This window comes from Pristiophorus japonicus, chromosome 14 (genome assembly GCF_044704955.1).
Source record: "Pristiophorus japonicus isolate sPriJap1 chromosome 14, sPriJap1.hap1, whole genome shotgun sequence".
In the NCBI taxonomy this organism is placed as follows: domain Eukaryota; kingdom Metazoa; phylum Chordata; class Chondrichthyes; family Pristiophoridae; genus Pristiophorus; species Pristiophorus japonicus.
The window spans coordinates 31,144,489-31,168,031 of NC_091990.1; the positions used below are offsets into that span (position 1 = coordinate 31,144,489).

The 23,543-nt window shown below is 40.2% G+C and overlaps 1 protein-coding gene across 1 annotated transcript in view; it reads left to right on the forward strand.

Moving 5' to 3' along the window:
* The first annotated feature begins 8,946 nt into the window (after positions 1-8,946).
* The window catches only part of runx3 (RUNX family transcription factor 3), a 65,009-nt gene continuing 50,412 nt past the window's right edge, over positions 8,947-23,543 (forward strand). The window contains exons 1-3 of the mRNA XM_070898460.1: positions 8,947-9,345; positions 10,978-11,134; positions 18,469-18,573. Coding sequence (XP_070754561.1) covers positions 9,076-9,345; positions 10,978-11,134; positions 18,469-18,573 — 532 coding nt within the window. The 5' untranslated portion in view covers positions 8,947-9,075. The remainder of the gene's footprint in view (positions 9,346-10,977; positions 11,135-18,468; positions 18,574-23,543) is intronic.

The following is a 23,543-nucleotide window of genomic DNA, read 5'->3' on the forward strand; positions in this document are numbered from 1 at the left end:
GCACTGTTGATAGTCTTCCGTTAGCCACAGTAGATGATACTACATTGTGCTAGCTGATTGCGGGACTTGTATTTTTCCCTGAAGTAGATGTCAGATTTACATTTCAGTCTGTTGGCCATATTATAGACTGTTGTAAACTGGACTGAGGGACTCCTATTGTTTCCCTGCAGAATGTCCGTAACTTATCATTTCACCTTAACACTGTTGACCAATTATTTGCCAGGTTTAAAATCAAATCTTAATTTAATGTAACCTACTTCAGAATTATGCTCTTTGTAACAGGAAAGCATTGAAGTACGTATAATTTATCACATAGAAACGGGCCATTTGGTCCAACTGGTCAGTGCCTGTGTTTATGCTCCACTCAAGCCTCCTTCCACCCTACTTCATTTAACCCTATTCGTATATACATCTATTCATTTCTCCCTCACATATTAAATTGGTTTCCCCTTAAATGCATCTATGCTATTCACCTCAACAACTTCATGTGGTAGCAAGTTTCACATTCTAATCACACTCTGGATAACGAAGTTTCTTCTCAATTCTTTTTTTGATTTATTAGTGACTATCTTATATTTATGGCCCCCAGTTTTGGACTGCCCCACAAGTGGAAACATCTACTCTATCATACCCCTTCATAACTTTAAAGATCTCTATTAGGTCATCCCTCCAGCTTCTCTTTGCTAGAGAAAAAAGTCCAAGCATGTTCAGTCTTTCCTGATAGTTATAACCTCTCAATTCTGGTATCATCCTTGTAAATCACTTTTGCACCTTCTCCAGTGTTTCTATATCCTTTTTGTTAAATCAAGACCAAAGATCAAAATCAAAGAGCAAGTTATTATTTAAATGGAGAAAGATTGCAAAGTGCTGCAGTACAGCGGGACCTGGGGGTACTTGTGCATGAAACACAAAAGATTGGTATGCAGATACAGCAAGTCATCAGGAAGGCCAATGGAATCTTGGCCTTTATTGCAAAAGGGATGGAGTATAAAAGCAAGGAAGTCTTGCTACAGCTATATAGGTTATTGGTGAGGCCACGCCTGGAATACTGCGTGCAGTTTTGGTTTCCATATTTACGAAAGGATATACTTGCTTTGGAGGCAGTTCAGAAAAGGTTCACAAGGTTGATTCCGGGGATAAGAGGGTTGACTTATGAGGAAAGGTTGATTAGGTTGGGCCTCTACTCATTGGAATTCAGAAGAATGAGAGGTGATCTTATCGAAACATATAAGATTATGAGGGGGCTTGACAAGGTGGATGCAGAGAGGATGTTTCCACTGATAGGGGTGACTAGAACTAGAGGGCATGATCTTAGAATAAGGGGCCGCCCATTTAAAACAGAGATGAGGAGAAATTTCTTATCTCAGAGGGTTGTGGATCTGTGGAATTTGCTGCCTCAGAGAGCTGTGGAAGCTTAAAACAAAAATAGACAGTTTTTTAAACGATACAGGAATAAGGGGTTATGGAGAGTGGGCAGGGAAGTAGACTTGAGTCCACGTTCGGATCAGCCAGCCGGAACAGGCTCGAGGGGCTGTATGGCCTAATGCTACTCCTATTTCTTATGTTCTTATGTTCTTAAAGCTGTACACAGTACTTTAAGTGTGGTCTAACCAAGATTCCATACAAGTTTAACACATAACTCCTCTGCTTTTCAATTTTATTCCTCTAGAACTGAACCCCAATGCTTTGTTTGCATTGTTTTACAGCCTTATTAACTTGCGTTGCTAATTTTTAATGATTTGTGAACGTGCACCCCTGGATCCCTTTGCTCCCCAACCCCATTTAAACTCTTAATTTCCAAGCAGTATGTGGCCTCCTTATTCCTCCTGCCAAAATACGCTACCTCACACTTATCTGTATTAAAATTAATTTACCTTTTTACATGCCCATTCTGCAAGTTTCTGAACCTCATCCTGTATTGTGTTGTAGTCTTCCTCAGTGTTAACTATACAACTCCCCCCACCCCCCAATTTGGTGTTGTCCTCAAATTTTAAAATTATACTTCCAATTCCTGAGTCAAAATCATTTATATAAATTGTGAACAACAGTGGCCCCAGCACCGATCCCTGTGGAGCACCATTTCCCACCTATTGCCAGTCTATGTAGCTACCCTTCGCCCCTACTCTCTGTTTTGTTTTGTAGCCAGCTTGTATCCATTCTGGTACTTGCCCCCTGACTCCACTTGCACTGATCTTAGTCATAAGTCAGCTATGTGGCACCATATCAAATGCAGATTTCAAACCACTTTATATTTTGTTCCATGATACCCGCAGGAGCCATCTCAGTTGTTGCCCATTTAACGCTACTTCAATTTTTACTATTAACCAAGGCTGTCAGCAGTGTGATGATTTGAACATTTTCAATTGCTGCACTTTGGAGAGCGAGAACTCCCTTTGGATGCAATATAGATCAAACCTGAGAGCCTGGAAATGAAGTTCTAATGCAGAGTGTGAATTGATGGTTGAATGTTGCTTGTCCGACATCCAATATTGGATGAGCAGAAATATCCTCCAGTTAAATATTGGGAAGACCGAAGTCATTATCTTTGGTCCCCGTCATAAACTCTGTTCCCTAGCCACAGACTCCATTCCTCTCCCTGGCCACTTTCTGAGCCTCAATCACATTGTTTGCAACTTTGGCATCCTATTTGACCCTAAGCTGAGCTTCCGACCCCATATGCTCTCCATCACCTAAACCCCCTACTTCCACCTCCATAACATTGTACATCTCTGCCCCTGCCTCACCTGTTCTGCTGCTGAAACCCACATCCACATCTTTAACTCTAGACTCAAAATATTATAATGTTCTCCTGGCTGGCCACCCATCTTCCTCTCGCCATAGTCTTGAGCTAATCTAAAACTCTGCTGTCCATATCCTAACTCGCACCAAGTCCCGTCACCCATCACTCCTGTGCTCACTGACCTACACTGGCTCCCGGTCTGGCAACACCTCGATTTAAAAATTCTCATCTTTGTTTGCAAATCCCTCCATGACCTCATCCCTCTGTATCTTTGTAACCTCCTCCAGTCTTACAACCCTCTGAGATCTCAGCTTCTCCAATTCTGGCCTTTTGCGCTTCCGTGATTTTCATCGCTCCACCATTGGCGACTGTGCATTCAGCTGCCTAGGCTCAAAGCTCTTGGAACTCCCTTCTTAAATCTCTCCGCCTCGCTACCTCCCCTCCTCTAAGACACACCTTAAAACCTACCTTTTGACCAAGCTTTTCGTAATCTGCCTTAATATCTCCTCAGATATTAAAGAGGCACCTAGGGATATTTTACTACGTTAAAGGCGCTAAATAAATGCAAACTGTCGTCGTTGAAGTGTTGGCCAGCAACATGACAGGATGACTTTAAACTATTCGCTGATCATATAGTAATTATTAAAGATGTAAGGCAGCGCTTTTTGCAGACATTTTATACTGCAGTAGATTAACTTTTGTTAGCTGTATATGTGGAATCAATACAGAAAACATTATGGAACATGGTTATAGGCAAGTATAGAGCACTCCATGAGCGTTCCTATAACAAATCATTCCTAAAAAATGGCTCGATTCTGTTTCACCTTGGAGATATTTTATTAAACAGACTGTTTTGGGGTATCAGCACGTCTACTTTTTTTAAGAGACATAGTAATATCTGTATGGTGAAACAGTAACATTCTGCTTTTATTTTTGAGTAACTTATTCTGGTGAGAATTGTTGAATTTATATTCATAACATTTTCCTTTTGTAGCCTATGCACTTTATTTTATTCTTGGTTAATGCTTTTTTTTCTGTGAAAAGTCAACACGATCTAATCCAAGGCCTCCACCATTACTACCCTAAAGCCAGTCAACATGTGGAGGATGAGCATACATACCCTGAGCAGCTCCAATGTCCCAAAACTCTGAGTGAGGAATCACCTGCCTCAACAACACCATGGTTAATACTGGGAATTCAGCATATGGAGAGCTACAGACACAAACATGTCTTATATTCCACCACTTACTCCCATATTAAATTTAACTCCAAAATGCTTGTCCCACTGCTACCTGGATGTGGAGGCTGCATATTCTTTTGTCCTTTTATTTCTATTATCACTGTTATAAGTTCCAGGGAATCTTACATAATAGTTGATGCATGGCAACTCTTTAGTGTAAATAAACAATTTATAAAATCAAATTGCTACATTTAAAATTATTATGAGAAATGGTTTGATTTTTTCTGTACTATATTGAACACGATTCAATACCACACACTCGATAAGATATGACCATCAACCATCGCATAAAGATAAAGCCTTAAATGATAAGTGATGGAATGTGAGCCATTCTCATTCACTTGCTCTGACATACAGTTATTTCCAATCTTTCCACACTTGTGATCTAGCACATCGCATACATAAGATGGGGCCGCCGCAATGTTCATGAAGACTGAAATATTTCACACACACACACACAGGTAAAAAAAACTAAAATATACGAAATGTGTGAACCCCGCTGCATTTCAACTACATAAGCTCATTTAGGATTGCAATGCTCAAGAGTTATGGCGATTGTTTAAAAAAATGTTTTTACCCTAAGCATCGATAGTTACGTTTGTATCAAAGACAGGAATGTCAATTTCGGAGCGGTTGGAGTTGGGCGAGTTTATAAACTCACCTCTCAGGGCACTGTGCAGCTTTGCAGATTTCGCGCCTATCTGTACAACGAAGGCGCCAACTAGCGGCAACACTGTGTCATTAGAGGCCAACGATTCTGAAACCAAAGGGCAACATCCCATTTAGGAAAAAGTCTCCTGTACCGAGCCACGTCCTCCTGCAGACTAACTGACCCAACTGTATTATTCGGTTGAAAGTCATTTCAAATTGAATATGTCAAGGAGGGGGGGGGGGGGACATTTTGTTTATATAATTTAGGAATAATAAAAATACATTTATAATTTGAGACAATTTCAAAGAAGTGTTGCTTTACTTATTAAAATGTTAAAAGATTTCCGACTCTATGAATTAAAAAGAAACAAGTGTAAAATGCAAAAGATTGTTGTTGTGGGAGATGTATTTATTGTTGGTGTGAGCCCTAGTTTACCTGTCCTCAATCAGGGAGTTTCCATGAAACTGAGCGATGCTGGGTGAAAGCGACACCGTGATACACACTGCAGACCCTGGCGTTTATTTCACCCTACACCCGGGCACAGCGTTGCAAAAAATGGCAAAAGGAAGCAATATATCTCGCTTTCAGATTTAACTATTGACTGACCTGTGGCGATTTTATGCAGAACAGCGTGATTTTGTAAAGTCCTAATTGAGCGTCGAGCCTGAAACACAGATTTGTTAAATAGTAACGGGGGCGGATTTGTTATTCCTGACAACGTGATATGTTTGGATGGTTTGGGAAGAGGAAATAAAAGGGAGCTGCTGAAATATGTCGACCTTTCAGAAATCGACAAAGTCGAGTTGTACGGAATAACTCCCCATTCGATCATCTCTGTGACGATTTTAAAGGCATTTATTCTTAAACTCAATCACATTTCTGGACAAGAAAGATTTCGTGGACAAGCTGCATTAGCTGATGCATTGTGGGATGATCATAAATCGGCATCCAGTTCAGTCTCTTTAAAATCAAAGCGGGTGATAAGATTGGATTTGTAGGGACCTTTAGTAGAAGCTGCTGGAAATTGATTTGACAACTTTGAAATATTGACATACATCGGTGTCTGGGAATTCGGAAAGGAAAACTTGTTTTCGTTAAATAAATGTGCATCACTTTTTATTGTTGAATCAGGAGGTGTGTAATGGCTGTATGATGGTCCTGTGAAAATCCAACATGTATTCAACTAAAGACAGAGATAGTGAGACATGAAAGGGGCTCGTGTCCCGCGGGCTCACTGCAACTAGCTCACCAATAAAGCGCCCACTTTTAGATATTTCGTTGGCTAACTTGTATTGGAATTCTCCAATAAAGTGTAAATAGTTGATAAAAGGGAGGGAGGTCTGAGAAAACAGTGGACATAAATGTGTATTTGATGACAGAATGACGCTTCCGTTTGCCCCTGAAAACCGACAGTCCTACTGGAGAGGGAGAATTGCGCCCTTTGACAGTAACCGCCAGGAGCGGATTTTTTGTGGTGAATACTATTAGGGAAACCGAACAAATGAGGCATCTCTGATTTGAAAATTGTAATGAATAGTGTCTTAGATTGCATGTTTTGTAATCTTCAAAAAAGCTCTATTTAAAAACAAAATCCGTGTTGAAGCCAGTGCTTCCTGTAGTAACTCGCATTCCAATAAACAGATGAAAACAGTATCAGATCTCGGTACGGCGCAGTCGATGAAGAATTGACAACGGTCACCAGTTGCTTTATGGTCTCAGCGCCAGTAGCTCGACAGATTTCACTGCATTGCCCTACGCTGCTGTGGCTGAGAGAGAGAGAATCCTGACAAGAAGCGGCTTATGGCAAATTCTTGTGGGTATTTTATGGTGAGGATTATTGACAGGTCTTACACCGCACTTAACAAACAATCTGTCACCATTCTACAACCCTACCTGTCATTTCAAACAAGGAGCCACATACTTTGAAAACCCAATGTCGGTTTAAAGGGCCAGGATGTCCTTGTTAGATGGACTGAGCGGTACAGTGGGTATTCACTGCAGTCCGGTATTTGGAACTAGCTTATTAAACCGAATGAAATGTATTGCCTTCAAAGATTAATTCTAGCCTTACAGCATCACTGCATCCTGAAATCATGTAACTGAACAGCATCAATTTCACCCGCTTGATTGACCGACTATTCCACAGTCTATGAAAAAAATCGGAAGGAAAATATTTATTTTTCTTTTTGCTGGTCAGTTTCACCATTTAAATAACTGCAATTTAAAGTCTTCGTTTTACAACGAGAAAATGAGACGGGATATTTCAGTCGCCGTGCTTTCTAAATATATGTATAATCTAATTATAAAAAATCTTAAGTAAAAACAAACCCTTTGATTTCCTGATTACAATTTTGCTGAAATTGGACAGAATTCTCCTTTACTTGTCGAATTCTGAGCACTGTATGTCGATTGATCAGACTTGATGGGGGACGTATAATGCGGTATAAATGCTATGTTTTGTTGTCAAAGGAATCCCATGTATACACACTGATTCTGTAGGAGACCAAATAAAATTAAACCGCAAAAATTTTATTTAAACGGTGGGGGGGGGGGGGGGGGGATCTGATGGCTGTTCTTCTGCAGAAGCAAAGCACGAGTTTCTATCACACTTGCTTCCGAAATACATTAATGGCAGTGGATAATATGTGAGTTAACCAGTAAAGCGGCGCCCAGTTGCATAAGTTGCAATAGCTTTGTATGATATTAAGAAATCACAAAAGTATGGAATCTTATACATGCAAATAAATTCAGGGCGCCATGCACCGTGGTTGTTTCCTGAACAGATAAGTACAATGCTCTTGCTACCACATTCCTGGAAGGATGCTTGAGATTTTCTAACTCCTGATCCCCCCCTCCCCATGCATTAAATCCATGTAGTTTCGATTGTTGTCGCCTGGTTGTAAAGATGACACCTTAATGATCCCCTTCACTAATGGAGTGGGCGGTTGTGTCATTATTAAAAGTTACACCCATAATCATTTTCAATTATGCTAGAGAATAATATATAATGATGTGCATACAAAATATCCCCCCAGATGGGGAAAACCCCCAGACTTGGACGATTCTATCCAAAGGCGTCTATATTCACATTTATAATATATAAGCTGGGTTTATATATGCCGCGTATAAATGACATGACGACCGGTTTCTGCAACCACACATGTAGCACAAGTATAATCATAAACAATAGTTTTCTACCATTTATAATATTTATATAAAATATAAAAGAGGACTTATGTATGCATTCCATTTTATCTATATTCACAGAGGTCCACACATTGTGCAGATCATTCTAAGCAGATTGTGTGTTTCTTAGCCTCCCTGCCTGATCTGTCCCTATAGTTCTTGCTCCCCAAGCTGTAGCAGTCATATTGATGTTAGCTTTTCGTTATAAAACAAACAAATCCCGTTCTAAACAGTACTGGCTTGTCAGTTTTTACCCGAGTAAAGTACTGTTTGTAATTTTCTGTTGAGCTATGTCAGCTATGTAAACATATTAATAAAACGCAAAAAAATGTTCTAGCTTCTGAATGAGGTTGGGCTCAAACGTAAGGGAGGGGGCGGGACCCAAGAGCAGCTCAGCCTTCTGCGGGGCGAGACCTGCGCTCATTGGCTGCAAGAGTTTGGAGAGCAGCATTTCAAGAAGAGACTGGCTAAGAGCGCTGTCACTCACTGCCAGCTCCTTTCAGGTTAGGTGACGGGGGCTGTATATTGGCAGCTCAGTGCACTTCCCTGCTTTAATCAGCAAGCAAGCTAACTTTCTGAAAGAAACCCAAGGATTTCAGTAATTGATGTGGAGATTCGCCTAGCAGACTGCAACCTTTAGGAATACTGTAAACACATTTTCGTTGTTTTTTGCACTTGGTGTCTTGAAACGCTTGCACCGCTGCGCGTTTGGAGGTGGCTAGATCTGCTGAATGATAGACGCTGACGGGGCTGCAGTGATATTGAAAGTGATCGTCGCCTTTCTGGCTTAGCTCGGCGCGTGGAGTTAGAAGCGAAGGCTTCACGATATGATCACTGCGAGCTGCATGGGGGGAAATGGTGTTCAGGCGCTTTGAAGTGGCAGAACTCTTGGCTTGAAGAGCTAGCTGAATCTGAGGTCGACTGCAACAACAAAAAAGACTCTTGGCACCTAGCGCGGATCCTCATACTTCTGAGTGATCTATGGGCAGGAGGAATGGACTATTCAGTATCTCAATAACGAGGAAGGAAGCAAGTATCTGGAACTGAAAGGACATTGCGATTGACGATCTGAAACGCGACAAACAAAAAGTTGATAGTAGAACTTCAATTTTTTTAAAGTTGCCTTTTGAGAGAAAAGACTTTCCCCCCAATTTTTTTTTAAAGACGGAGGGTTATTTAACCGCAGCCACTATTTGAAGCGGCCGATTGCCGCTGTCTGAACCCTCCTTGTTGCTGTCCTCTAACCCGAGTGTTGTGATGCGTATTCCCGTAGATCCCAGCACTAGCAGGCGCTTCACTCCTCCCTCCACCACGCTGACGTCCAGCTCGGGGAAGATGAGCGAACCGGTGTCATTGGCTCAGCCCAACCCAGCAGGGCTGTCCCGAATCCGGCCCGAGACCCGCACGGTGGTCGATGTCCTGCAGGACCACGCTGGCGAACTGGTGCGGACTGACAGCCCCAACTTCCTCTGCTCAGTGCTGCCTTCACACTGGAGGTGCAACAAGACACTGCCTGTGGCGTTTAAGGTCAGTATCTTTTGTTTTTATTATGGCTGAAACTTTTTTGTGTCAAATTGGGAAAGTTTCTGGCCTGTTATAACCACAACCGCAATATTTATAAACAGATCGGAATACAATAATGACAAGATCGTAAGCGACAATGAGCAATTAAAACATGTGAGTTTAAAAAAAAGGACCTTGTAGTGCTACTATAAATGTAAAATAAGCATAAATTTACTTTATATGTTTACCATGTCCGTGCAATTAGATTGTACTCCTGACAATGAAAATGTAATTTTTGTTAAATTATTATTCTGTAATAAATAAATGATGTTACTAATCTAATGGAAAACGCAACCGTTTGGCAGTGCGATAGTATATAATTGGATTACAACACCTACACACAGTAAGGGAATAGAATGCACCTACTGCTTGTCTAGTACGAATATAATTTTTACATCAGTGCAAGAATGCAAGTGCAAGATCTGTACTGTTGCGGGATCATTAACAATCCTCTCCTGGTAACATCGTATAATCTGCACAGAATGCGCCCAAGTCCACAAATTGGCGGCAGCTTTTCATCATTTTAAGAAAGTACATGGTTGGATTTTTTTCCCTCTCTTTTTAGATTTAAGCAAACATTACAACTGATTGGAACATAATTTCTGCCCTGTCTCTAATCACCAGCCCCAGCACCGGGCAGGATGTCCTATCAACTCCTGCAGTCAGACAGTGGGCCCAGTCGCTCTCTACGGTGCTAAATACCATCGTGGGTGCAAAACTCAAACTATGGCAGAGAGAAAAAAAGTTTCATTTTGCCAGTGCGAATTACACCATGTGTACAACATACTTTGATGCACAAATTCGACTCAGCAGAATTTTCAGATATCCTACAAGACGTTAAGTAACTAAAAGAGGGAACAGTCGAATCGTTCTTTGCAATGTACAAGCGACAAATGGAAATGAATTTCACCTCCACATTGTGCAAAACGCCGAGCTGTAAGGAGTCAGCCGAGCTCAGATTATGCAGGTTTTTCAGCAATCATAATCATTCAGTTAAGTTCAAACTAAAAGACCGCTTATAGCAATGCCACCATGCACCTTTTAATAAAACAGCAGTGGCTGGTGAAAATCCCAGTGCGGGAACTGCACGGAAGGCGGAAAAATAATTATTTCGATGGAGCTTTCGCAAAATTCGAAGTGATAGACTGATTTGCATTCAAATATAAAGTAATTCACTAAAATCCAGTAGTGCCTCAAATACGTTTGAAATCCATGGACAAGATTTCAATTCTTTTCTTTGAAATTGATGTCCTTATTCAAACATAAAATGTCAAGTAAATTGTGTTTTACTGTTATTGAATGAAAGACACACACACCCACACACAGATATAAACTCTCATTAATACACCGATTATAAATTGATATCACTTTTTTTGTAATTCACTGCAAATACTATTAGGGGAGTAATAATGAAATCACCTATACTTGTAGCGATTCGGTGTTGGTTTTACTTCAGTGTAAAGCCATGAATTGTAGTGCATTGTCGTGTGGGCAGAGTTTCCGAGTTGTCAGCGCGGTGTGTGTGTGTGTGTGTGTGTGGAGGGGAGTACAGTTATTTTCGAAGTGTTTAACCCGAGCAATGATCCGGTTGTGCAGGTCGTGGCCCTTGGAGATGTTGCTGATGGGACCCTGGTCACTGTCATGGCTGGAAACGACGAAAACTATTCGGCAGAACTCCGCAACGCTTCGGCTGTCATGAAAAACACAGTCGCCCGATTTAATGACCTCAGATTTGTGGGAAGAAGCGGACGAGGTATTTGCAACGACAAGAAACAATCATTTGTGGTTTTTGGGGGTTCGGGGTTAACAGTGACCTCTTTTTCCTCAGCACCAGATCGCCGCACCAGGGAATTCTTTCTCGTTTCTTTTTGTTTTCTAATCAGTAGATATTTATTTTGCGCACTTCCCCCCGCCGATTTGAGGGTTTTAATCCATTTGTAATCATTTCATACCGCAATTCACAATTAATTTGATGGCATAGAATCCATTCTCGTGCGGAGGACTGTGACAACCCAAGGTTTAGCCAATCTCGCCTGTCCCCTCTCACACTTTTAACTCTTCCAGTCATTTTAAATGCTTCCATTTGTAGTTTTTAAATAACTTGAAATTAAAAATTAGAACCCTTTTGCACGAATTAAAGCAAATCATTTTTTCGTATCCAATTGCAAATGCCTCTCAAAACTCCAATTTGTAATGACTTTAAATAAATAAATATATATATATATATATCAATGTTCCCAGCCTCAAACAAAGCCCATTCGATTTGAAATCGATTGTTATTTGACTGCTTTGTCGATCTTTTTTTCTCTCCGCGAATTCAATTGATCAGAAAACAGTCAGGCAATTTCTGAACTTTGAGCTTTAATACCATCTCATTTTGAATGTAAACTCCGATTGCTTACACGGTCTTCGGGCAGTTTACCTTTTGCTCCTGATTTGCAGATTTTCTGAAATGTCTGGCCACTTGTCGGATGGGGAGGGTTTCCTTCTGCGACTTTGTGTCAATTTGCCTCGCCGAACTGAATGATAATCACAGAGAAAACCGATGATTCGTTTGTATAGTGCTGAGGGAGAAAATGAAGATTGGGCCGTTATTAATACGTATATTCTATTTTTAAATCCGCTTTCAGCTTTAAACAAAACCCATTCAACCCTGGGCTGATTTTTCCAAAATTTCATTTAAATGTCCTCCCCTTTGTTCGATCCGTAAGGTCCTTACCGCCTCTCCGTTCGAGGGCCCCTCGGTCTTCTGTACGCGGCCCCATTGCCGGTGGAGTTATATATTTTTCTCTCAACAACTATTCAACACAATGATACAAGAGCAACAAGACAAGGGACAATAGCAATGGCATTCCAACGTGCAGGGGAATAAGTACAGGCTAGGTGAAAACAGCAAGGTGTCTGCACAGCAACTGTGTGATGATAAAGACCAATTTGGGGGGAAAAACAACGCGTACACTCACCTTTAACATAATCGTCAGAAAATGCTACAATTTATTCACTCAGAAATCAATCTCTGGTTACATTTTGCACTATGTATTAATTTTTGCACTCAGACTGGTCAAGAAAGACCATTTATAATTGCCTCTGAGCAACCGTTTACAATAACACAGCGTTCACAACCAAAACAGATGCTCTTAAATAATATAAACTGCCGCCACTCGTAAAAGGAAGTACAAATATGTCATTCAAACTTTAAAGATCCAAAACCCTTAAGGCACATAACATTTTTGGGTGCCTTAAGGATATTATCTTCATTCTGCCTCCATGCACATCTATCTGCACTCGTGCAAGATTTGATCATTTGAGGCAAAGGCCGTTGAAGAAAGCAAGAACAGTTAGGATTATTACTAAAAAGACAATTGGCGTGTGATTTAAGTCGTGAATATAGTTTAGAAGATGATTAAGCTGGAATGTTTTATTTACGGCATGCCTCATTGTCAGGAGGCAGTATCCTTAGAGATACTTGGATTACACTATAACTGTGAACCCAAGCTTGGATGTTGCTTCTGCTTATCTATTGGTACATATTTTGGAATATTCCCGTTGAACTGCATCTGTTGTTTATCAGCATTTCATTCCCAAAGACCCACACAAGTTTAAAATGTTACCGATTGCACTACAGTCTTGCTGATGCAACCCCAAGTTAGATCCTGATGTTTATTTGCTGTAATTCCGGTTTTCAACGCTTCACGATTGCAGTTTAATTCTGAAAACAGGGAAGGATTTGGCCACAATAAGACGATTTTAAAATTTACTCGGATAGTTTAATGGTCTGATCATTCATTTAAAAAAATAAAGCCCTTACTGATCATTGAAAAATGCTTTAGATTCAGTTACCAGATACATTTTACAGCCAAAACACTGGGAAATAATTTCAACAGTCTTTCCATTTACACGGGGTATTGTAGAAGTGCACCTTTAAGGTAATTTTGTTCCAACTAAATGCAAGTTTGTGCACAAGAATAGGTCAGTGGCTGAGATCTATTGAAGTAGTCTGTGTAAATTAATTGTAGCTGATTATTTAAAAAGAAAATATAATGTAATGGAGGCAGTGGCCCTTTTGACTGTGTTTTGCTTATTCAGCTTTACAATTCCAAATCTCACAATTGTATTTGTAGAGAGTCGTTTTTTTAATTTATATATGTTGGAATCAAAAAGGAGATGCAGTTCAAATGATTTAGCAATAATTGGCAGGTGTAGTTCTTTTATTGGCTGCAATCATTTTTTGTTATTCCATTCCAAAACAGTAAAACAGATTTAGGCAAATGTGGAAAAATACTTGACTTACTTATATAATTGTAGTGTTTGAACATAACACGAAGCAACTAGTAGCTTGGAAAAACAAAATCTCCAGGTAAACACTGTATAAAATGCATCTAACCTGCAATTATATAGCATAAAATTATACGCAGTAGGACATTCTGAGCAATCAGTTGAGTTTGACATGGAACAGTTTCAGCAATTAAAATTATTTGTAAATATGGCACTTCATTTCTTGGCTCAAAAGTGGGTATTATTTTGGAAAGTTAGAAGTTAGAAGAAAAAACCTTCAGAAAGCTTTCAAATAGAAAATGTAGGGATTGTTTCTGGCAGTTTTGGCAGTTTTGACATTTAAAAAAAATATATTGTTTTTCCTGAACTTTGTTCTTTCAAAAGTAGTCTGTAAATGAAGCTGCTGTTGTACATTATTATTTTATATGTAAAAATTGCACCAGTATAAAATCTGTCCAGATGCCAATTATATTACATCCACCTAGTATTGTGGAACAGTTTTTAATATTGGGATTATTGTTGTTTGTTCAGTGGCCTTACTATTCTATTACTAATTCAATAGTCATCCTCAATAAGTTAATGTTCATAATAGACTTAACAAAAGCATCATCCTGCTAGAATGCAGTTATCTATAGTAAACACAGTATGCTAAGAGGCACTACAGCACATCCTGCTAAGTTAAGACTTACCCACTCTTGCAGTCATAAACTTAATGGCCCAGAAATTGCGGTTGGAGGCTTCCCGCGGGCGGTTGCCTCCAACCTGAAAAATTTCTATGAATCTACCTGGTGGTCTGGGAGGTTCAGAGACTTGCAATCCGAGGCTTCGATGCAAAGGCCTGCATAGAGGCCCATGTATCCCAAGGACGTAGGCACTTCACACGCGTCCCTGGGATCACGTGGGCCGGCCCAACCAATCCAAGTAGGGTATTCCCATTCATACTTCTGGTGATTTCGTACATACGGAACTCACCATAAGTATGAATGGGAATACCCCCACAAACACTTAAAATAAATGTAAAAATACATCACATATTTAAAATGAATCAACATGGAATTTAATTAATTATTTCAAACAAAATTTACATTTTTTGAATTTTTTTTTAACATATTTTAAAGGGCTTAACAATAAACTTACTTTATTTAACAGGATTTTAAATGTGTAAATTATTGAAAAAATGTCTTTTGCTGTCCTTTAAAAGTCTTACGCTGATAAAAACAGGCCTTATCCTTGCTTTTACCAGTCATAAGAATTTCACGGGCATTCGCTGGGCAGAAGTTGGGCAAATATCCCAACTCTCTGCTGCAGAGGCCCTTTATATCCGGATGCATGCGATCTGTCAAGAGTTCCGGGTTTAGGCGAATTAGAAGAACCTTTTCACAGCACCCACCAGAATACAACAAAGGTCACAGTAAAGTCTCACTGGGTGTTGTGCAGTTTATAGTTAATTGAGAAAGCTGGCAATAATTCAGGAGTACAAAGAATAATTCCTGTTAATGGAACATTTTCTCAGGCATCAATTTTATTGTCAATATTTTTACTTAAAAGGAACAATGTAACATACAGGACATTTTCACTTCAATCAGTTCAAACTGTACGAGGTTTACCTATAATTATACTCGTGCCCACTAATTGTCCTACTCACATCTGATACTGACGTCTGACGGGCTCTGTTCAAACATTGCCTTCTAACATCTGCTGCTGTTAATGTGAAAAAACTGGAATAAAGATAGCAACATTACAGAAATGTTGCAAAGGAATGCCCATACCAGTATTTCCCTCCCAATCTGGTTATATGCATATTCCTGATCAGTGAGTAGGAATTGAGTCGTTAAATCTGACTACAGAGGAATGGTTGTAGTAAATATAATACCATTAATAAAGTGAATGTCGACTTACAGCCAGTTTGATTCTACTTCTCACAGCCACAATGAACCACAAGAATGTCCCATAACAGTACAATGCAGTGAACCACATCACAGGACAGGGTTGAGCATCATGTCACCTCTATAAGAGTCAAGTACCCATACCAAAATTTAAATTTGAAAATTTTAACAAACAGTCCTTTAAGTATCATGAAAATGGGAATGCCTCTATCTATACTAACATTTTAATTCTTGCTTGTTATCTGGTAAATCTATAAGTTTGCATAATGTAGCGTTAAGTAGGGTGCAAAAACAAAAGAAAGAAAACCGGAATATGATTGAATAGTAGATAAGCTGGACTGGTATAAGGTCACTGAAAAACTGCAGCATTGCTGTGGCTTCACACTCTGCAGACTCAGGTTGGACGGTGAGATTTTACCTGCAGCGTGTACTCTCGTTTCCAGTAGCAACCATTTAAAAAATATATTTAATGTTGCCAGTGTGAAATTTTGATGGAATCAAAATTTGTGATGGTCTAACTGAAGTTGATTCGGTCCCAGTGGTTGAAGTATTGTGGTTACTGTTCTCAGCTGCAGTCACAACACGGCAATGAATGTTTCCGGGCTTTAAAATGTTTAGGTTTTGCGTTTCCAATTTCTGTTCTTCAGCAATTATTCACTTAACTTCTTGGCCTTTGGAGATTAGAGTTTAGCGGAAAATGAAACGAAGGAAGTTTCTCGGGGATAAGAAAAGTTTATCAACGGTAAGAGTTAACTGGGATTGAGGACTGCTCCATCACCTCCAGGTGCCCTATATAGGAAAGGTCAGCTGATTCATTCTCGTTCTATGGCACAAGAAGGGTTTAGGGTATTAAACCCTCTTATCCTCCAATTCATGGCTGTCAGCTTTCAATAGATTGCTTCTTTAGTTTAAAAAGATACAAAATGATTTTTATTGTTTCATGATATTCACTCTTTGAGTACTTAGATTTCCAGTGCAACTTGAAAAATACACACATGTAAAGTTTCAGCCTAGGGCGTAATTGCCGATTCCGACGCAAATTGTGTCCAAAATTGCAGCTGATTTGCAAAGTATCCCCCCCCCACCGAGTTTCTGCTCAAACTCATTTGCATATCACCAAACACAAAATCTGCCATGAAGCAATGTTTTAAATCATAATTTAAAAAAAAATTATTCTTAAAAAAGTTTTCCTTCATCTATTTAAAAATGGTAACTTGTTAAAGTTTGATTAAAATAGCTGAAACTAGGTTTATAACAAAAAATAAGCACTTTTAATCACAGTGTTAATCCACCACCTCTGAGTAAACCGATTTTAAATGACTCAAATTCATTTTTTAAAAATATGTTAAACTATTTTCTAGTTATATTGGGGTACCTTAGTCTGTTTCTTAGTAAATTAAAACAAAAATCACATTTAAGAGCTTTTAAAAATGCGCCCTAATAATCAAGCTTAATTTTTAAGCCTCCTTGACGGCCTGCAAACGAGTTCAATTAACGGAAACTCCCAATGGGGATAATCCACCCTGGGGGCGTGGTCTGTTTTGTGGCGTGGCTTGCCTGGAGTGCAGTGTTTTAAAAACTAGCGCAAAAGATCTTGGAAACTCAAGTTGCGCTGAAGGCAAATTGCGTTTAAAATTCCGCAATCTTTTATGCCGGTTATGCCAATTCCAGCCGAATTGTGCCGGAAAACCCACCGCAATCGAGCGGAAACTCCAAGCCATCCTTGCTGTGCTACAATACCGCAAGGGTCAATATTCAGTGAAGATGGAGTGCTGAGCTGTATGAAGAGGAATAAGATGAATTTATTGATGTGTTTTATCGATAATATTATCTTAGCAAATCAGAATTTTTGGATAAATTGGTGTAAAAGTAATGCACACAACCAAATTCCGCAGAAAAATATATTTGATTGAAGCCTTTCAGAATACTGGAGTTTGTATCATCCTATGATGGACTGTACAGTCCTGTTAAACTAATATGAATAGCAACTGTATGAGAAAACAGGGAATTGTCTCGTGCGGTGAACAAACACTCCAGCACAGCACTGACAAATGAACCCGATATAAATGGTAGTTGCAACCTCAACGTGGGCGACTGCTTGAGAAGATTTCACTTAATTCTTAAGCCTGCCTGCATTTCCCACTCAACACTCTCAGCTGGATGACTTCGTGCTTGTCACTGCTGAGGCAGTTGAGGCCCACTGTCCTACTGTGGGCATCGCCCTCATGGGAGCACTAAAATAATTCACACAATCAAAGTTGCCCTGCTTGAATTCCACCTCCAACTGAAGGATCGTGGAGTAGTAGCGAATGGCAGCCATGAGACAATGCTGCCCAGAAGGAGTTTGGAGTTCACCTTACTGATAGGGGACAACCCTGGGCGGGGGGGGGGGGGCAGACAGTGCAGAGGAAGTGAGGGAAAATGTATTTGACAAAAACAAGCTTCGTAGTTATTCCTTTTTATTCCATTGCTTTCCCTCTTTAAAAAAAAACGAACGCAACTTCACTTCTGCAAATTGTGCTTGAGCTGAGGATATTGGGGAGTTTTGGAAACAAAGATCTCGAAGACCCTTGCTAGTGCCAAGGCATGAGTAGCCAAGAGGTATTTTTGGAGCAAATTGAGATAAGGCGAGTTCATTAGTTCCTCGCTCGCAAACGATACTCCCACAGAGGTGTAGCCTGGAACTAATGGAATCCATCCCTAACGTAACAGACCGATAACATCCATCATGGTTTATTTCATAATAAACCTTCATTTTCTGTGGGTTTTTTTAAAACCCAGCAGTGGGTGGCAAAGCCACTCTGCATCAACAGGCTAGAGAATGCTGCCCCCTTCCTGTTCTCGGTCCTTCCCCTGTCTGCAATGCTTGACGTGCCTGGCAGAAACATGGCAAAATAAACAATATTTTCTGTTTCTCCCCTTGTAGGTAAAAGCTTCACACTGACAATCACTGTATTCACCAGTCCTCCTCAAGTTGCCACCTACCACAGAGCCATTAAAGTCACTGTGGACGGACCCAGGGAGCCTCGCAGTAAGTCAGAACTCATTTTATAAATTTCAAACATAGAATACATTCATTCAGGATTAATTATCATCCAAGATCGGTGCTTTAATCAGTAGTAATTACTGCAAGTAAAGTGCTTATGAATAGGTTTATTCACCGCTTGAAATGGGATTACTGAGTTGTGCTATACAGTGATATCAATTATTATATATTTACACTGAAAACTTAAATACATGGCATAAAGATAACATGAAAAATGTTCATGCGGGATTAATAGTCATTTCAAATCAGAGGTTATAATCAGCATTAATTAATTACAGTATTTAACCCATGAATGGGCAGATTCAGTACTAAAAACGCAACTGATCCCTCAAGTATTATTCAGTATGGGGGATCTGAAGCTATGGATATTTAATAGTTGATGAAGAATTACATTTGGGACCAACATGCTGTACAACTTGTATTCTTGGTTATGGAATTGATGTTAAGTCATGATTGTAATGAGAACAAGTGTAACATTGAATGATTGATTTGCTCCTTGACAGTAGTATGAACATTTTAAATATTCAACTTCTTGAGTTGAATAATTTGCTTGTTGTTGTTCCCATATTATCAATAAGCAAATAGCAGCAGATTTTTTATTTATTCATGGGATGTGGACATCCCTGGCAAGGCCAGTATTTATTGCCCATTGCTAGTTGCCCTCGAGTAGGTGGTGGTGAGTCGCCTTCTTGAACCGCCCCAGTTTGTTGCGGACAACTGAGTAATGTGCTAGGCCATTTCAAAGTCAACCACATTGCCTTGGGTCTGGAGTCACATATAGGCCAGACCGGGTAAAGGCAGCAGATTTCCTGCCCTAAAGGACATTACTGAACCAGATGGATTTTTAACAACAATCCAGCAGCTTCATGTTCACCATTACTGATACTGTACTAGCTTTTTTATTCCAGATTTATTTAATTAACTGAATTTAAATTCCCCTGCTGCCGTGGTGAGATTTGAACTCATGTCTCCAGATCATTAGTTCAGGCTTCTGGATTACTGGTCTAACCACTATGCTACCGTACCCATTACAATAGAAGATTCTCCTGGGCTTAGCCAGCTTGGATCCATGCAGGCTATTGTCCTGACTGTTGCAGTGCTGCTGAAACTTTATGTTCAGACATGTAAAGCTGTTGTGCGTTTCAGCCAGAGTTTCGGATCTAAAGATGGAATAAAAACATTTTTAAAAAATCACATTTCCGATATGCTGGGTCACAGGAATGTTGTACTTCTCGAGCAACAGAGACTGACCTGTGGAACCATGCCGTTTATTTGCTAACTGGGCTCAGCTCCCCTTTCAATGGTAGTTCCCACTGATCAAAGAATCAGGAACTGACAACCAAGAGCCGAGGTCAGCACCATTAGTGACCAAGCTAGGAGTACAATCTCCAATACAAACAAAAATTAGGAATTTTTTAATTGATCGCATTCAAAATATGATTTTTTTTTCTGAAGTTAAGTACCCAAATTTAAACATTGAAAAAACAACTTTGCGGTTGGCCATTCTGCCTTTCATGATCATTATTTTTAAACATTTTGCACAGCCTGATTTGATTTTTTTTCCGCGGCAAAAGAAAGCCCAGTAGCAAACATCTGGGATTGGTCACATGTCACCCGCTCAGTGAGCTAGGTGCAGGATGGCTTTAAATAAATAGAATAGGGCAGCGTGGATATGCTGCATCATTTCAACTTTGTACGTATCACCCACGAGGAAGACTGCGAGTAAAATATTAAAATATCCCGTCCATAATTTAAAAAAAATCAACTCTGAATATGTAGTCATTTAGGAATGGATGAGAAGCGAGGTTAGGAAAAGCATATTTCCTTACCAGCACGGAGGGAATTCTGAAGATGCTTTTTCCGTGAGTGCCAGTGCTATGTGAGATTTATGATATGCCTCACTTTTCACATGGATGGAAGAATGCTTGGAGCAGGCAACCATAGATGAGAAATTCTGTTTAATCCATGGTTTTCAGTTGTGGTGGGAGTGTAGCACCTAGACAGTGTTCAGTGCTGTTTGTGGCTGGAAACTGTGATGTGATAATTTGATGGAAGGGACTTGATTAACCCAAGTGAACTACTGCTTGGCTACCCAGTGAAAATAATATTTAATCCCTTAGGATTTTTTTAAAAAGTGAAATTTCCTCTGTTCTGTTGTGGAATATTTGAGAAATACTGAATGACTTGTTGAGTTGTCCAGGCAGCACAACACTTTTTCACATATGATATTAAATAAACGACATTGTAACTATATGGCAGGTGTTCATTCCTAACTAATTGCCACTGAAGATCAATTCCGCAATTAGCATTAATTATTTAACGCAAGGTTCCTATGAATGGGCATATTCAAGTAAGAAGATGCCGTCTGAGTGACTAAATTCCAGCTGCAGAAAAGAAACACAAGAAAACTATCAGACAGAAGGATAAGAATGTTTCAGAGTAGGACCAACTCCATCTGGGAGCTGCGCTTCACTCTCTCAAATTATCCCCAAGTCTGAATGACTGGCAACGCAAAGCTGCTTAAAAGATGAAAGCGAACCAGTCATCCAAAGGGCCAATGACATTTGTTCAAAGGGTATGTTATGGCTGCAGTGGGGAACGTTGGGATGGGCTTGGCTCCTACAATAGCCAAGCACAAGACAAGAATGCCATTTAAATGTCCATTATCTAGCTTTGTTAATGCACTAACTCTTTTAGTTATTGCTTCAGAGTACAGATAGCTTTTGATAAGAACATAAGAACATAAGAAATAGGAGCAGGAGTGGGTCATTTGGCCACTCGAGCCTGCTCCGCCATTCAATAAGATCATGGCTGATCTGATCTTAGCCTCAACTCCACTCCCCCGCCCGCTCCCCATAACCCTTGACTCCCTTATCCTTCAAAAATCTGTCTATCTCCACCTTTAATATGCTCAATGACAAAGCCTCCATAGTTCTCTGGGGTAGAGAATTCCAAAAATTCATGACCCTCTGAGAGAAGAAATTCCTCCTTATTAAATGGGCCACCCCTTATTCTGATAATTCTAACGTAAAAAGCGAGAAATTCTTCTCGGGCAGCAGCACAAAGAGGGCGGTATCGAATCGGCCGCCCGTTATACGCAGCGCCTGGTATTCAGTTCCATTGACTTCATTTCCATTTCTAGGCCCAAGCCTGCTTATTGAGCTTTACCTTTAATTGAGAAACCTCAGGTGAAAGTCCAAGGTCCGTCGATCAGGAACCCACCAGACATGGAAAGAGTAGGAGAGAGAAGATAAAGTAAAATGAAAAGTAGTGATTCAGGGTACCAACCTTGGGTTTCAAATGCCTGCAGGTTGTAAGGGGAAGGGGACACTGAGGAAGGTAAGAAATTCCACACTTCTGCAGCATCGAGGTCTGAGCTAGAGTAGGAGATTGTGCAACAACTCTCGGCGGAGATTGTGAGGCCACCTGTTGGGTGAAAGTGGGGTGGTAGTGCCCCTAAAATGGTGGGGAATGATGTGGCGACCCATTCCTGCTGATGATGTGGCAGACGCCATCTTCCTGTTGCTGGGCAACCAGAGCGCTCACCCGAGTTAGGTGGTAGGCCCTATTAAGATGCAAACTGGAGTCCTGTGACATACATCGGACCATGATTGCTATTTTAGGACTCAAATAGAATGTGCATGTGCGACATGCACATTCCACGTAGATTCAGCCGGAAGTCTGGCGGAAGAGGAGCCCAAACGGTTAAGACTTAAATCATTTTTGTGGGGCTGGGTGGTGATGGTAAGCTCCCCCGAGCTCCACAGAGCAACAACCTGAACTACTGCTGCAATGGGGATAGTAATCGGGACAGTAATCGGGAACGGGAGCATGGTGGTTATGTTACTGGATTAATGATCTGGAGACCCTAGTTCAAATCCCACCACAGTAGCTGGGGAATTTAAATTCAGTTAATAAGAATTAATCTGGAATAAAAAGTTAGTAATGGTGAGCATGAAACTACTGGATTGTTGTAAAAACCCATCTGGTTCACCAATGTCTGTTCGGGAAGGAAATCTGCCGTCCTTACCCGGTCAGCTGTCTGAGGGAAGGAATTGTTAGCATCAATAATTTACTTCCCTTTAATGGACTTTAAAAAAATGCTGACTTCTTTTTATGATGGAAGTACATTTATTTGCAATAATTTCTAACTTAAAATATTTGCACGGTGAAGTAAATGCTTCCACAAACTAAATGAATTAAAAGTAATTGCACTGCCCTGTTAAACCCTGAGGAAAGCGATAACATTTTAGCCAATAAATGCTATGCTTGGATTAGACTTTTCCAGAAAGCTGAAGATAAAAAGTGCTCCCATGATGGCTCAGTGAACAATCACGGAGTACCTGAGCCATTCACTCAAATGACACGCACCATCCTGACTTGGACATATGTATATATATATATATATAGGTTCCTTCGTGGAGGAACAGACATATATATGTCCAAGTAAGGATGATTTTTTCCTTGGACAACTGACCAATTGAGGATATTCCTGTACATAATCTTAATGGGAGTTTTTGTTTAGTAAAGATTTTGTGATCAGGGTCATACCGCCGAGGGAGCTCTCCATGCATGTTGTCCTTGCTCTCTGCATAGGCTGAAATGAGAGTGCAAGCAAATAGGGTGGCACTGATTTCAGGCCGGATTTGTGAGATGGTTGCAAAACACCAGCTCGTTACAAGTGTGCAGGGCAATAGTGAATTCGAAGCAATTGTTGCCGTTTTAAGCAATGAAATTGATAACATCACCCACTTCCACTATTGTAATACCCACTAAGCTCGCCAATCTGTCTCACTGCCCTGTCTTTTGGCAGACCTGAAGTTCACTTTTCTTTGGCGCAGTTTATTATCCATTTCACATTTGTAGATAAACTGCACGACAATTAGAAATAAGGTACTCAAGGGAGCACTGAAAATTATAAACGGAGGGAGGAAGAAATCCCGCAGAGGCTGACC